Source organism: Hypanus sabinus, chromosome 7 (genome assembly GCF_030144855.1).
Source record: "Hypanus sabinus isolate sHypSab1 chromosome 7, sHypSab1.hap1, whole genome shotgun sequence".
Classification (NCBI taxonomy): domain Eukaryota; kingdom Metazoa; phylum Chordata; class Chondrichthyes; order Myliobatiformes; family Dasyatidae; genus Hypanus; species Hypanus sabinus.
Genome location: NC_082712.1, coordinates 147556701 through 147572877, shown reverse-complemented (window position 1 = coordinate 147572877; position 16177 = coordinate 147556701). Strand labels below are relative to the sequence as shown.

Here is a 16177-nt window from a genome sequence, read left to right as displayed (position 1 = left end):
TACTATAGATTTTAATTAGAATCTGCTGCACTGTAACTTCTATTTATCATATCTACTTTTGTGTGATTTTTTTCTCTTATAAAAATCAAAAACATCAAATTTCAGACAATATATATCTTGTCCCATGTAAAGCACTTTATATTGCCTTGTTTGAAAAATGATTTACAAATTTGCTTGCTTGCTTTTAAACCTGTTGACTTCTAGGAAATTAATTGCCACATATCACAACTCAGATCTAAATTTTAGATCAAGTTTTTTTGTTACTATATTATTGCTAGTCAAGGGGTGCAGGAGTCACTTGATCAGGGTTTCTTGGGCTTGTTTTATCCATCATATCTCATCTGACATTTCCAGAAATTTCTGACTACTTGCTAGCTCTAATTTATAGTCATGATTCTGCCTTCTTTAGCTGAATTAAAAATTAAAATATCGATTGTTCTTTCAAACTTTAAAAATTACTCCAAGCTCCAGTTTTTTTTTTCTCACACAATTCCTTCAATGGGTCAGAATTCAAAATAGTGCTTTCTAACTCCATGTTGAATTCTTCAGTGGCCATTATGGTATTGAATCAAAGACAGTGACATCCTCAGTCTTGGTTTAATGTGGTCTTCTGACGCATGTGTTCAATTCCATCACCCTCTGTCCTGTATGACTAATCATATTTTCAGTATTTTATTGGCATGCCATCAGAAATTGTGTGCTACAATTGAATTTCCTGTCTGAACACCTCTTGTTCTGTGAGCTTTTCTGTTTCTACCTCCTTAGAACATTCTTCCCTCTAGTTTACAATCTTTTCAAACATCTTGTTAAGATAGTGCTTTTAGCTAAGCTTGGATTAATCTCAAAAGACGTAAATTGTTGATTTGAACTCTATGAAAGAGCTACTATAATTTAGATTTTGACTTGTATCATTATAATCACTAGCTGGGGATCTGAAGTGTGTGTTTTGCCACCAGTACAATATTGATAAACTAGTTCTTAATTGCAATGTTTTCACAACCCAGGTGTGGAAACAGTGGAATATTTAGGACCTCATTTGCTTCTACTCAACTTTAAATTTGAATAATTGGTGAAATGAAGCTGACGAACAAATTCTGTAGTAAATCAAACACTAATTTATTGATTTTAGAAGTACCTGAAGACTTGAGCACTAAACTAAAGGAAATTCAGAAATTAAAAGGAGTTTGTAAGCTGCTGTTTCTCATGATTTGGCTAAAAATTAATATAACTGTAATTTGTTATGTGAGTTGAAGTGGTGGTTAATTAGGGGATTCTTCGAGAAACTCACTGCCCTGCTGTTAAATCAGAGCCCTCAACAAGTTTTGCAAATTCTAACTTAACCAAAGTGTTCTTTTTCCCGTCTTTTCTCTGCTCCAGATCTCACTGAAGTCTGTAGGCCTTAGTTTTGATGATTCTTCAGTTTTGGATAAAGAGCTCCTGTTAAAGTTATACTGCTGACATTCATAATTGTATTGTTTTTTTATTTGGCTACTGTTCAATTTGATTGGTCTGCAGACATCAGGAGAACTGTGATATGAGCAGGCTGGCCAAACCTGTTTGAAAAACCTATTTAATTGCTTGTTAACAGAATATGTCACAGTGATGGATGAAGGGTTTTAAAAAGTGAATGTAGTTTTGCCCAAGTTAAAGTTTAATTTTGTTAGTAGTTTATGAAGTAGCTTTTACACTGTGCTGTGTCAAGTTGAATCACATAATTAATTATAAATGAATTGTAGCCTTGCATTTGATTTCTGAAGTTTTTTTAAACAAGAAAAAACTTGAAAGCTCATGTTAGCTTGTTTAAAATTTAACCGTGTGTCTTTTGCTCTTCTCTTCCCACTGTTTGCTGTTTCCTGTTCTGAAATGATGGACTGTTAATCAGCAAATACAGCCATTGTCTAGCTAATGTGTTTGGGATTTTTGCCTCAGAAAAGGTACTTGTATTTTTGCACATCCTTACAGTGGATTTAGAGAAGATTTTACAGAACTGTCACTGTTATTGTCACTCCAGTGTCATGAGAATCCTTGTTGTAAATGTATCAGCCATGATGAAATGGAGGAGCAGACACGATGGGCCAAATGGCCTAATTTTGCTCCTATATGTGGTGGTCTTAAATAGTCCAAGTCTTGGGAAATATGCAAAGACTACAAGTTTTTGTGCCAAATTTGGGATAGTGATCTTCAAACGCCCTTTTCTCTCAGTTAAAGTAATAAGAGTTTATGGAAGGCATTGGTGAATTTAATCCCCACTGCCTCCCTTTTCTTGGATATGACAGCATGGTATGGTAAATGGTCCACATTTTCCAACATTACTGCCAAAATGATACTGTAGAGTAGGGACATTAGTGGAAGTTTCGCAGATCTTGAGAGTGAGGCCTACCCTCATGCTTCAGTGACGATGAGAATCATACAGTGTAAAGAGAGATCCTTCTGACTTGCTGAGCCTATGCTAACCGCCAATGACCTATTTGAGGATCACCTCTAATCCTCCATCGCTCCAAGAAAGAAAGGCCAAGTTAATTCAACCTGTTTTCATAAGTCATGCCCCCCATTCCAGGCAACATCCTTGTAAATCTCCTCTGCACCCTTTCTATGGTTTCCACATCCTTCCTGTAGTGAGGCAACCAGAACTGAGCACAATACTTCCAAGTGGGGTCTGACCAGGGTCCTGTATAGCTGCAACATTACCTCTAGGCTCCTAAATTCAGTCCCACGATTGAAGAAGGCCAGCGCACTATATGCTTTCTTAACCACAGTGTTCAGAAACATGACTGATGTGCTATGTTAATACTGTAGTCAAAATACTGTAGTCAAGATACTGGGAGAACATCCCCATCATGCACTTAATTAAAATGTGTTTGGGATTTTTTTTTAATTCCCCCAAGAAGTCAGAGATGGGTTTTGATCCAGATCTTGCCCAAAGAGCAACACCTGACAATGTGACACACAATAACAGTGAGTTCCAGTTTCAAGCGATTGTATCAATTCCTGAATTGGTTAGATGCCACAATGTTTCAAATGTTGTACAGAGACAATGCTGATACGATTCTATTTAAGAGAGATTGATCTGTGAATTTAAAAAATATACTGTAGACTTTGTATTTTGTAATTTTACAATAGCAAAGTTCTGAAGCTCATGGAAGGATCTTGTCATTAATATTTGGCAGATTAATGCTGGTTATATATCCATGATACTGTTTTCTGCTCTCTGAAGCTGTTACTGAGGTTTTACCAGTGCTTTGCCAAATAAGGGCCATTTTTATATTGCCAACTTTCATGAGAGATTCTTGTGTTCTAGGACCCTTCTATGGTTAAAGTATGTTTTCTTAAGTGCATGATCTCTGCAACTGTATTTTGAAGCCTTTTTAGGTCTTGCAGAGTACAGTATTAGAAACTTGTTGCTATTTGGAAATACAAAGTTCCTTCCATTCATCCTTTTAGTTTCGCTAAGCAGTGCCAAACATTCTAGTTCTTCCTGGACATAACTTGAAAATATAGTAGGGCAAGGGTTCAGTACTTTGGAAGTGTTGGGAACAATTTGTTTTATGTAATTGTAAAGATCAAAAGTTTTGAGTAATCAGTTCACCTAAGCCTAGGAAAGTTTTTTTTCCTTCAGTCTGCATTTCCAATATTATTCAGCGTGACTTAGAATGAAGGCCAATTATTTACTGAAAATATTACATCCCTGCATATTACTTGTTTTGTAAACATTGCTGTTGGAGTATTATCAGAAATATTAATACTGAGGTCAAAGGTCATCTGAAAGAAAAACCTGTACCTTCCACTTTAAGCAAAATCTGATTGAAACGTGAACATGCTACTTGAAAGTTGTCACCTTCTGCAACACAGCAGGTGGTCATCAAGTATATAAAGTAATTCTTGCTTTGTGCAATCGCTGAAACTTCTGCTTACAACATATTCAAAACAATTAAATCCGATGGTTAATGTGTATGTTCAGGTAATGTAATGTAATCCATCATCATTTTGCATTTGTTTTTGATAAAACTCAAAACTAATGAATTGTTAAATTCTGAGAGGCAATATATAGGCAATACATATCTATGCTTAATTTTTAGTTAAAAGCTGTCAGATTATAGATGTCAGCAACACGTAAAATGCTGTGGGAACTCAGCAGGCCAAGCAGCATCTGTGGGGAAAAAAAGTACAGTCGACATTTCAGGCCAAGACTCTTCATCGTTGACTGTATTCTTTGCATAGATGCTGACTGGCCTGCTGAGTTCCACCAACATTTTGTATGTGTTGCTTGGGGTTCCAGTATCTGCAGATTTTCTCTTATTTGTGATTATAGATACTTTTTTTTCTTGCCTGTTGAAGGAAATCTTAACTTAAAGTTTACTTAAGACCCAGCCTGAAATTTAGAAATACCTGTGCTGGCTTCCATTTGTGTAGCACACAGGAATGCTCTGATGAAAAGCAAACAGAGTGAAAAGGTGTAGCTAACATCATTGTGAGAAATGGAGTAGCTGGGTGAAGATCAAAGGGCAAATTTGTGAGAGAAGTTCAGAGATAATATTAAAAACCATAAAGGTTGGTAAGAAGAGGAAACTGGATGTAGGAAGTATTGTGAATTGTAGTTTCAAGAAAGAAAATTATGAAATCTACATATGGAGAGGATGCGCTGAATTTCAGTTTAACAGGAGAGTTAGGTTACATTTGATGACTGACTGCATACCAGCTGCATAAGGAGATAAATAAGATTGAAACCGGAGACGACCTATCTCCCTCTTGCTTTGCCATTCCCTTGTGCTCTCCTTTGCTTTCATTTGTTCCCCAAGTGCCAAACTGTCTCCATGGACCCCTGCTCTTCTTTACTCTCTTCATTATCCAGGGTATCTGCATTTTGATATGACATTCAGGTCTGAATCTGTTGTTAGCCTGTGGCTAAATATTTTCCTGCTACAGTTGCAAGCTACTGCATGCAAAGGTGCCATTGAATAGGGAAGGGCTGACACAGGAATGCGGAGAGGAATCATGTGAAATTTGAGATTCTTGTTAACTGTAGTAAGTTCCAACAGAAATGATTCAACATGTCTGCTATTACTTGGTACTTTGTTGCTTTAGGTGTTCATAAAGGTACTTAAATATTTTTGAATGTTTTAAATTTCTAGTTTTCTCTACCTTAGAACCACCCCCTACCTTTCCCTGCTAAAACAAATCAAAATTTGTGAAAGGAGAAATTCTCATTTCAACTGAACACAACTCAGGATTCTCAAATTTAGCTGATGGTGTTAATGTCATAAGTTTTGGTTCGAAATTGAAATGTATATATCCATTACTGAAGAGTCTGCTTTATTGTCACAATGACATTGCAAAAAATGTTGCCAACATTACTGTGTCCTTGGGGTATTTCACCCCAGATGTTTGCAACCATCCAAAGAGAAAACTGACATCTAACTTCTGTTTACTGAGTTTACATAGTATTTGATCAATTATACTGTGAGGGAAACAAGCTGTTCATTTTCTCTTGATAGTCTTTTTATTCAATGCCAATAAAAGTAAGCTCCAGATGCTAGAAATCTGAAATAACTTGAATATGTTCTTTTCAAAACTGTCAAGCATCATCGATGAAAGAGAGAGAACTAATGAGAAAGATCTTTTGTCAGAACTGGGAAAAACAAGTCAGTTTTAACTTGCTGAGAGAGTGGAGTAAGAACTCAATAGGAGCAGGAATGACCCATGGGACCCATCATGGCTGATCTAATCATAAGCTGGGCACTACCTCTCTGCCTTTTCCTCACCATAAGCTCTTAATTCCCCTACTGAACAAAAATCTATCTATGTATTAATATATTTATATGTTCTTGGGCAGAGAAATCTATAGATCCACTACTCTCTTGGGGGAGAAAAACAGATTGTGAGGTGATGTCCCCTTGTTCTAGTCTCATCTGTCAGTGAAGCCAACATTAATGCCTCTATCTTATCAATCCCTTTCACAGCTTTATATGCTTCTGCAAAATCCACTCTCATTCTTCTGATTTCCAGTGAGTTGTTTCAGGAAGCGCAGCACTTCTCATGACAAACTCCCTCATAGACTCATATAGCGCTACAGTACAGAAACAGCCCTTCAGCCCATCCAGTTTGGGAGGGTGGGGTCTTCAATTATGCTGGCTGCTTTACTGAGGCAGCAAGTGGTACTTTGAGAGTCCGTGGAAGCTAACATTCTTGGCTGTAATGTCTGCATAGTTGAACCCAGGACAACTTCTAGAATTTGAAGCACTCTACTTCTGCACTGTTGATGTAGGCAGGAGCATGTGCACCACCCCCCTCCGCTTCCCCCCCCCCCCCCCACCGCTCCTTTTCCTGAAGTTGACCTGCTCTTTTGTTTAGGTGACATAGAGGGAAGGGCTGTTGTCACAGCAAAGCTGTCTATCTTCCTCCTGTACTCCAACTCACTATCGCAGTAACGTTTGAAAACACGTGTAGATGGAGTTAGAGCAGAATTTGGCCAGGCAGTCATGAGTGTACGGGGGAGGAGAATAAGGGTGCTGAGGACATGACTCTGAAAAGCACCAGCACCAGAATGATCACAGCAGACAAGGTTCTACTTGTCCTTACTAGTTGCCATCTTTTTATTAGGAAATTGGGGTTCTAGTTGCAGAGGAGTTGTTGACTGCCAAGTTCAGTGTCGAGTTTACTTGTTTTACACAAGTTTTAGATGGAACTATTGCACCCTCCATTTGTATGTGAAATTCAATTAACCTAACCTGGATCCAGTGTTAAATCCTTCAATATTCCTGTTCACTGAATTTGTTTTGCTTTGCCATATGATATGGGTGTATTTAAGATAAATATAGGTTCTTGATTAGCCAGGGCATCAAAGGGTATGGGGAGAAGGCAGGGGAGTGGGAATGACCGGAAGAATTGGATCAGCCTGTGATTGAATGGCAGAGCAGGTTCAATGGGCTGAATGGTCTACTTCTGCTCCTACATCTTATGGTCTTATGATTAATGTTTTAAAACTGTTTGCCACTTGTAATACATTATATTTGTAAGCTTAGATTGGTCTTGGGGCTCTAAGATTGTTCATGTCTACCATGCGTTTTCATGATGGAACTGAATTATATTTTCAGTCCACCTTGCTTTCCAGCATTATCTTCACGTGGCTTCAGATTTTTGGGCTTGATGTTGATTTACCACTAAATTGAGAATATCTTTGTGTTAGGTGGCAATAATCCACGTCTATAGTTAAATGCTACTCTTAACCCTTTTAAAGTTTTTCTGGTTTAGCAAGAATAATTGTATGCTTTTTAGCACTTTAGTCTTCTCTTTGGGATGAACAGAAGTGGCCAACTCTTGGATGATTAGCCTCCCTTTTTGTCACAGGTTATCGATGGTAGGAGTATTGCAGAGCTACTGCATTCATAAATATTATTACCCTTTTTGCATAGAATATTAACAGATATAAATCCAGTTTGATTCCCATCATGTCAAAGTTATGTAGTTTGATCACACTGTCTTAAACTTTGAACTTTACTGAGCAGTCTCTCATCTTGTAATGAGGAAAATAGGTGCTTTTCTATTGTGGACTATAAATGTAACAAAGTAAATTTACAAGGTAGACTTTAATTTAGCTTACAGAAAGTAATTGTGTTTCCGAACCTATTGACTGACAAGTTTTAAAGTTTATTAACAATGTAATAGAGGTGTGAAGTACACCACTTGCAAACTGTATCCTGAAATGTAAGTCATGGACAATGTAAACTATGTTCAAAATCAAAAATAATTATGACTGGAACAAACCTGTTATATAACAGGAAAAAGTTATTGCCTTAATGTTGCTGGTAGTGTTTTGTAGATTTACCAATGCTGATCTTTCTCAGTTTCTGTTATCTTTCAATGAAATTTGATCTGAATGATTCAAATGTCAGTCATCAGTGAGTTGCTATTAGATGCAGTAATGTTTAAAGGTAGTCACAGTAACTAACATTGGACAACAAATTATTTCAGAAATATTGCTTCTGTAGAATCTTTGTGATTATGATAGACAGCCTAAAGCTGAAAACAAATGTAATTTCAGAGTGTTTGTATCACATAGGAATTTAGAGAAATTAGAAATTAACTTTTATTAAATATCATGCATTTAGTTGCATAACTGTTCTAATGCTTTGTAAAAGTTCAACTAAGCTAAACATTTTGTTGATGATTTTCATTTGTGCTCAGTGTCTGAGGCTTCTCGTTTAAGTCTCCAACGATAATCAACCAGCGTTGATGGGTTCCAGTTGCCCTGTTACTGTTTCTCCACGACTACAATGTCCGGGTGAAAATTTTCACTATGCTCATCACTGGCAGCACAAAGACTTGCAGGGAAGAAGTCTAAATGGGAATGCAGAAAATTAATCATTTAGTGACATAAACATGAGGAAATCTGCAGATGTTGGAAATCCAAGCAACAGACACAAGATGTTGGAGGAACTCAGCAGGCCAGATAGCATTTATGGAAACAAGTAAACTGTCGGCCTTTCTGGCCGAGACCCTTCATCACATCCTGATGAAAGGATTTGGCTTGAAACATTGTTTACTCTTTTCCATAGAAGCTGCCTGGCCTACTGAGTTCCTCCAGCAATTTGTGTGTCCTTAGTGACATGTTGCACATCATGATTTTGTATGCTTCAAGCACGTTGCCAAACTGCTGCAAGTAGTTTGATGCTCTGTAGTTGAATGCTTTCCACTCGAAGTTCTTTAAATTGCCTATCACTGATAACCTGCTTGATTTGTGGACCTACAAAAATACCTGTCTTAATCTCGAGATTTGTTATTCTGACGTGAATTAGAAATTGAAATAACAAATATAGGCGACTTTTTAAGAAAATGGTGTGTGATAGGGAAATTTCATGGTGATTCTCGTGATCAGCAGGCTAAAATCTATAAGACACCCAAAAGTATTCAGGAAGCAAAATCCTTGTCCAATTATAATTATAATTTGTGCACAGCTAGTGTAGAAATGGCAAGTTAATCTGATACTGATGTTAGCAGAATGCAAATATAGTGCTTCTTGCATAATACTAGAGGTTCTCAAACAAATATTCCAGGACCTTGATTCTCATCGCTAATGTTTCAGTACTTCCACGACTGCTGGTTTGTACATTTCTTTTTACCTTGGAACTTGAATACATAATCTAACACTAAGGTCAATGTTTCTGAACAAGGTGAAAATAAAGGAGACTGGTTGCTGATCACAATTTTTAAATATTTTTAGAGTCTTCAAAATGAACTGTGTACATAGTAAATATAATCTTCCCTTAACTTAAGTTAGTTTTCACTGACGCTTGGAGCAGTGAAGCAAAGAAAGTGGAGAGCAAATTGCTGTTGTATGAAGCTTGTGACTAGAAAGTTCAGGGTCACTGTGCCTGCATAGAATTAATGGATAACCTTTCTCTTCATAACAGGCAATATTATTGGTATGATGAAAGGGGAAAGAAAATCAAATGCACAGCCCCACAATATGTGGACTTTGTCATGACTTCTGTACAAAAGTTTGTGACAGATGAAGACATCTTCCCGACAAAATATGGTACGTTATGTAGTTTGTTTTTACCTGCTTGTTTTTTGTTGGTATTTTGATTTAAAAGCAAATGGTCCTGATGAAAAGTCATCTATCTGAAATGTCAGCTCAGTTTTACTCTCCACAGGCGTTGACCAAGTAATGCTGCTTCTATTTTGTACGTCAAGAAAGATGGTTATGACTTAATTGAGACATTGATCTGAGTGTAAAGAGTATGGTTGTGATTGACATCGCATTGTTGAAACAGAATAGAAGTCACGTTTATTATCACAGACTTGTATGTCTTGAAATTTGTTGTTTAATGGCAGCTGTACGGTGCAAAGACATAATTTACTATAAAAGAATGAAGTATCATTTCATGGACCATTCAGAATCAGAATTACTTGCTTTGCCCAAACACTTGTTTAAGTGCACTCTTGGAAGACTGAGCTATGCAATTCTCGGTTTAAAAACAACCTATTTAGCTCCAAGTTACTAAACTCAGAATGAGAAGATTAGATGAGAATCCACTTGGCATAATTTACTTATTATTTAATTATTTATTATTTATATTGCTATATTCCTACACAATTCTTGGTTGGTGCAACTGTAACAAAACCCAATTTCCCTCGGGATCAATAAAGTATGTCTGTCTGTCTGTCTGAATGCAGCTGCCATGGTTAGTAAGTTTACAGACAGCACCAAAACTGGTGGTATAGTGAAAATATGGTAGGTTATCTAAGGGTATAATGGGATTTAGATCAACTGGGAAATTGGAATTTAACTTCTACAAATGCAAAGAACTTGTGGTAAATTAAAACAGGGCAGGATTTACACAGTAAATCACAAGGCCCTGAAGCATACTGTAGAAAAGAGCAGAACTAGGTTTATAGGTAAATAGTACCCTGAAACTGGTGACGCAAGTAGATGGGGTAGTGAAGATTGACGCTTGGCATTCTTGCCGTCATCAGTTAGGGCAATGAACGCAAGAGTTAGAATATTATGTTACAGCTGTAGGTGATACTGATAAGACCACACTTGGGAGTATTGCATGCAGTTTGGGTCACATAGTTAATAAGTAAGGGTGTTATTTAAAAACATTTAGACAAGTATCTGTATAGGAAAGGCTTACAAGGCTATGGGCCAAATACAGGAAAATGAGAGTAGCCGAGGTACGCGACTTGCATGAGGAACTGAAGTGCAATTGTGAAGAAGGCACAGCAGTAGCTATTTTTTTTTGACAAGTATGTCGCCGAAGATATTTGTAAGTTTATACAGATCTAATGATCTTGGTGAATTTCTTTCTCCAAGACATTTGCTGACAGCTAATGGAGGGGTTGGGGGTCAGGAGAGGAGGGGGATGATTGAACCTTGATAACATGGTCACAGAGTGAGAGGTGCAAGGATTTGAATAAGAGAACCAAAAAGTCAAGGAGAAGGAGCTAGTAAAGTTAAGAAGGGGCAGTGTTGTAATTGAATTAGAATTGCTTTTGTTTGATTTGGAGTTGACTAAAGCAGGAAGGAATGTTCTGGGAAATTTTTGATTACCCAATGAAGTTGGCATGAGGAGAATTTTTAATGTAACAATAAGTTAACATTGAAATATATGATATTGGAGGAACATTTAGTAACAGCTTTCAGAAGGAAGTAAGTTGTAAAAAATGTAGTTTTAGAGAATGAGATGAGATGCTTTACTCTGGCAGACAGCTAGTTTATGCACAGAGGTTGAAGCTAAGTTCAAGTTTCCAGTGTTGTATGACTTTTATTAATCAAATCTTTGAAGTGAGAAAGCTTGGAAGGTCGGGGACTTGGGCGAGCACTTCAGGCAATGTTCATCTCTGGGAATGTACGGGTCAAGTTTGATTTGCATCTGGGGATTAGACTGGTAAATCAAGATTTGTTCTCAAGCATTTGGTCAGATTGTGGCTGACTAACTAGTGTGGTTTTGATCTTGATAAATCTGGATAATTTTTACTGACCCATAAATGCAATTAATAAAACAGCAGTAATGAGAAATGGAAGTGTTCTGGAAGAGATGGGGTTGAATGATGAAATTAAGCCTCACGATATATGTGTAGAGAAAGATGAAACTGAGTGATAGAGAGAAATTTGAGGGGTTAGAATGAGGCAAGGATTAGAGCTTAATTATACTATAGGTGTCTATGGTGGTTTGATATCAAGTATTGTGAGTACTTGTTATAACTTGGAATAGAATTAGGAGAAGGCAGTGTTACAGAGAGTGTGGGCTAGCTGATCTCATTGAAAGGTAAGGCAATATAGGAATACTATGGTTATTGTTATATTTCTAGTCTAGACAATGCAGTAGGTAAGAAATCAGTTTTAAGTTCCTAGGTGTCAACAACTTTGAAGATCTATCCTGGGCCCAGCACATTGATGCAATTACAAAGAAGACATGACACTGGCTATATTTCATAAGGATTTTGAGGAATATTGGTATATCACCAAATACACTCACAAATTTCTACAAATGTACCATGGAGAGAATTCTAACTGGTTGCATCACTGTCTGCTATGGAGGAGCCACTGCATGGATTAGAAAAAGCTGCAGGAAGTTATAAACTCAGCCAGCTCCATCATGAGCACTAGCCACCCCAGCATTCAGGACAACTTCAGAAGGAGATTCCTCAAAAAGATGGCATCCTTCATTAAGGACCCACATCACCCAGGACGTGCCCTTTTCTCACTTTTTCTCATCAAGGAGGACGTACATGGGCCTGAAGATGCACTCAATGTTTCAGGAATGGTTTTTTTTCCTTTATCATCAAGTTTCTGAATGGGCAATGAACCAAAGGACAATACCTCACTTTGTTTTCCTCTCTTTTTACACTACTTATGTAATTTATAGTTTTTATGATTATGTTTTGCAATATATTGTTGCTGCAAAACAATGAATTTCATGACATGTGCCAGTATTAAACCTGATTCAGATGTTGATGAGGAGTGGAAGGAGGGTTAAATACCTTGTATAAAGAATCTTCTTAAACTGTTTCCTTGATACAAAATAAGTGAAAGGTGCACAATCCATAATTAATGTCATTGCTGTTTCTTGAAGTTCTATTGTGGCAGGTTTATCAAACATGATTGGATTGCATTATCACTCCTTTTGTTTTCCCTTCCTCACAACCATATGGCAAGACTTTATTTTGTGTGGCATATTTTAGAAGCTGGTCCCTAAAATATTTGGCCAGCCTTATGATTTTCAGTGAAACAAGTAATATTGGCATGTGATATATATTTTTTAAACACCATTTGCAATCATTCCTTTCAACAAAGAATGCATAGAAGAAAGGTTTTGTTTCATTAATTCTGATGACACTATTGCAGAACAAGGAAAACAGGTTGATTGATACTTGGTGAATTAATTGGCAGATCACTGATGACTAAATGATATAAATATTTTTGGCAACTTCATGGAAGTTTTGTTGATCAAATATGGGCATAACATCAATTGAAGTTGAAAAGATAGGTACAAGTTTGATACTGCGTCCTGGTGTGTTTCTCCCTCTGTTGGCAGGTAATCTTAATCAGTAAAAATGGAATGTGACAAACAGGTCAATTGTCTTTATCTTTTTATATAACTAAAAGAATCACATTTTCAATTAGATTTTGAACCAAATATATGTTTACATTTTGTTCAATTTAGTTCTTGTATTTCAGAAGCAACACCATACACATTGTGTAAGTGGCGATACAATCATTGGTTATAGAATGTAGTTCTGCGCTGAAAAGAAAAAAACTATCCAATCTAATGTGTTTTTAATTATGGAATTTGATAATTTGATTGGTGCCATATTTGACTCCTGTACTGATATGACTATTTCTAAATAGTTACTCTTGAAGTGCATAGCAAAAGTTATTTATGAATACAGCTTGAATTTTATGCATAAAAATTTACATCAGATTAAGCCTATATTATAGATTAATGAATTCACCTTTGCTAATTTTATTAATTGGTATATCTTGGATTTTGGTCAATGAGCATCTGCAGTATTTATGACGTGATTCAGCAAAAATGTAATTTTGTTTCCTGTGCCTGAAAGTGATGAGGTATAAAGTTTAGGATCTCTAAAGTTTTTTTGAATTTGTTTGTTGTGCTTATCAGGAATATCGAATTCCAAGAAAAGGACTGGGATTTGCTAGAGTAATTAGTGAGTTTCCTCTCCTATTGGCTCTGACTGCTTGCTTTTGATTAACAAGTCACAAACAGGAAAACAAAACACTTGATGAAAGCACGAAAGAGAGTTGGAGTAATAACAAATGGGCTTTGCCAAACATCTGTCCCTATCCATCATGTGTCAAAAAGCCACTTCACTGCTGGAACAATGGTGACAACTGTGGTTGATTTTCTTCATTCCTGTACCACCATGCGTGGTTACAGTACTTGCACTTTCATGCAGGGATTGGCTCATTTAGCACAGTACTTAAATCAATATGTATTTATTGATTAAATGAAGGAAGTTTAGGTATATTTGTGTTTGCTTCATTTCTTTCTGTTTCTGGGGAAGTCTAGTTTAAGTATACTATTTTTAAACTTGTGTTGTTCTTTCTAATTGCAGGGAAAGAATTTCCAAATTCCTTTGAGTCTTTAGTAAAAAAGATCTGCAGATATCTTTTTCATGTACTGACTCACATCTACTGGGCTCATTTCAAGGAAACTGTTGCATTGGACCTGCATGGACATTTAAACGCACTGTATATGCATTTCATGTTATTTATAAGGGAGTTCAATTTGGTAGATCCCAAGGAAACTGTTGTCATGGATGACCTGACAGAAATCCTTTATAGCCACGCAGCATCACAGAACCACGTCAAAGAAAGATGAGCCACGTGCAAACGAAAGACATTCGATCATGAAGACTGTGGGACCTAACTGTGCAGGATTAAGTGTGGAATTTAATTTCACACTCTAAATGCGGTGTTTACTTCTAGGAAAGAACCACGTTTGACATGGGAAGATGTTGTGCAGAATGGTGGTACTGCCATTTTTAATATATTATGATATGTTATTAAAAAGACTTTTAACTTTGAAGTGGCATGCTGGCAAACATGCTGTTTACTGCTTCTCCCCTACCGAGTAGGAATGAAATGGAATAGATGAGTCTTGGTTTTAACCCAGGAATACAGAGGTTTAAATTTGTATGGTCATAATCTTGGAATACTGGAGCTATCATGCTGCTCTGGCAACCAGTCAAGTACCTCTTCATTATTCAACTTGGACCAGTTATACACAACAGGTTTTTTTTTTTATTTATCACATTCTATCTGCAAGCTCCATAATTGTATTTAAAAAAAACTTAAACTGCAGCTTATAACAATATTTTGGCTTGCATTCAAACCTGTGGGAAGATTCTTTATCCCCCTTGTTAAGCAGTTCTATAATCAGTTAATCTCGCAGACTAGCCTCAGTTTTAGAGTAGTAGTCGAAGCCAATGCTGCTGGGAAGCAAAATAGCATGCAAGTTAAGCACTGCAGTCAGGCCTGATTCTGTAGCATATGGGGGCCTTTCTCTGGCACATTTTAATGTTGAGCTCTTGTTGCTTCTCATCCTTGTACATCTGAGAAATGTTCCTGGTCAGGTAGCAAGAAGAAAGTCAAGCTGATGTTCCATTTAAAGATGGTCACTTCAGAGTGTGTACACACTTTTTGTAAATATTGCTTAAGGTTGAGGTTGGTGTGTTGTACATGAATGCAAGTAGCAACTTTGGTTTGTCCATCTGTTCAATACTGATTTATGGTTATGTTCAGTTTCTGTTTTGCATTTTTAAGTTTAGCCAAGTAGCTTCCCCTCATGTTTGTAACGAATACAGATGGGGGTAATTGGGGATCAATAGATTTCCAAGCTCAGTTGCCTCATTTTTAGTTTTAAACTGAACGGCAACACACAATATTTCACTTTAGTTATCATTTTATTATAAGTGTAGGGTTTTGTTTTGCTGTTTTTTTTGTGTTGGAACTGTTGCACTTGAACCTTGTAGTTAACCATGGTTTCCAGGTGTTTACAAGTTTATTTTGTTTTTGGCTTTATTAATATAAAATTATAAATAAAAAAGATTCAAAACAAAAACTTGCCTGCTTCATGGTGAATGTTACGGAAATTAATTTATTTTGGAAGTTATTCACTGAATTCTAGGTCCTGGGTTGCTGAGCGATGAGTTGTCTCATGTACCAAAATGTAAATCCTAAAGTGATTTTGTGATGTAAGCATTATTATGAAAGTAATCCTTCTGTATAACTTGTCTTTAAGTTGGATAAGATGTTGCTTGTACAACAATGATTTAAGATTTACTGTTTAATTTATCTTTGGGTATATCAAGGAATGTGTTATGCAGGCACATTTCTTCCACCAGCACTGAATGTAAAACCACTTATGGAGGGATATTTATTTTAATTTTTTTTTTAAAACTTGGCCAAAGAACTGTTTGTGAATTAGTTTAGGAGTGGAATGTAGCCTTGGTAAGTTTATATAAGAATTTGGCCTAGTTTGGTTTGGGACACTTGTTTACCAATAGAATTTAATTACAGCTTGTACAATTATGCCACCTTAAATTCTTAAGTCAAAATAATTAATTCCATAGTTGAGCTGCATGATAGCATGGCAGTTAGCGCAATGCTTTACACACCAGCTATAAGATCAGGGTTAATTCTAGCCGCTGT

General features: G+C 36.6%; 1 protein-coding gene across 6 annotated transcripts in view; it reads left to right on the top strand.

The window, feature by feature from the left end:
- The window catches only part of LOC132397313 (MOB kinase activator 2), a 186506-nt gene extending 170919 nt beyond the window's left edge, over positions 1 to 15587 (top strand). For all 6 annotated transcript variants that reach the window (XM_059975944.1, XM_059975943.1, XM_059975941.1 and 3 more), the window contains 2 exons: positions 9408 to 9532; positions 14080 to 15587. In XM_059975944.1, the coding sequence (XP_059831927.1) occupies positions 9408 to 9532; positions 14080 to 14345 (391 nt within the window). In that variant the 3' untranslated portion in view covers positions 14346 to 15587. The remainder of the gene's footprint in view (positions 1 to 9407; positions 9533 to 14079) is intronic.
- The last annotated feature ends 590 nt before the right edge of the window (positions 15588 to 16177 follow it).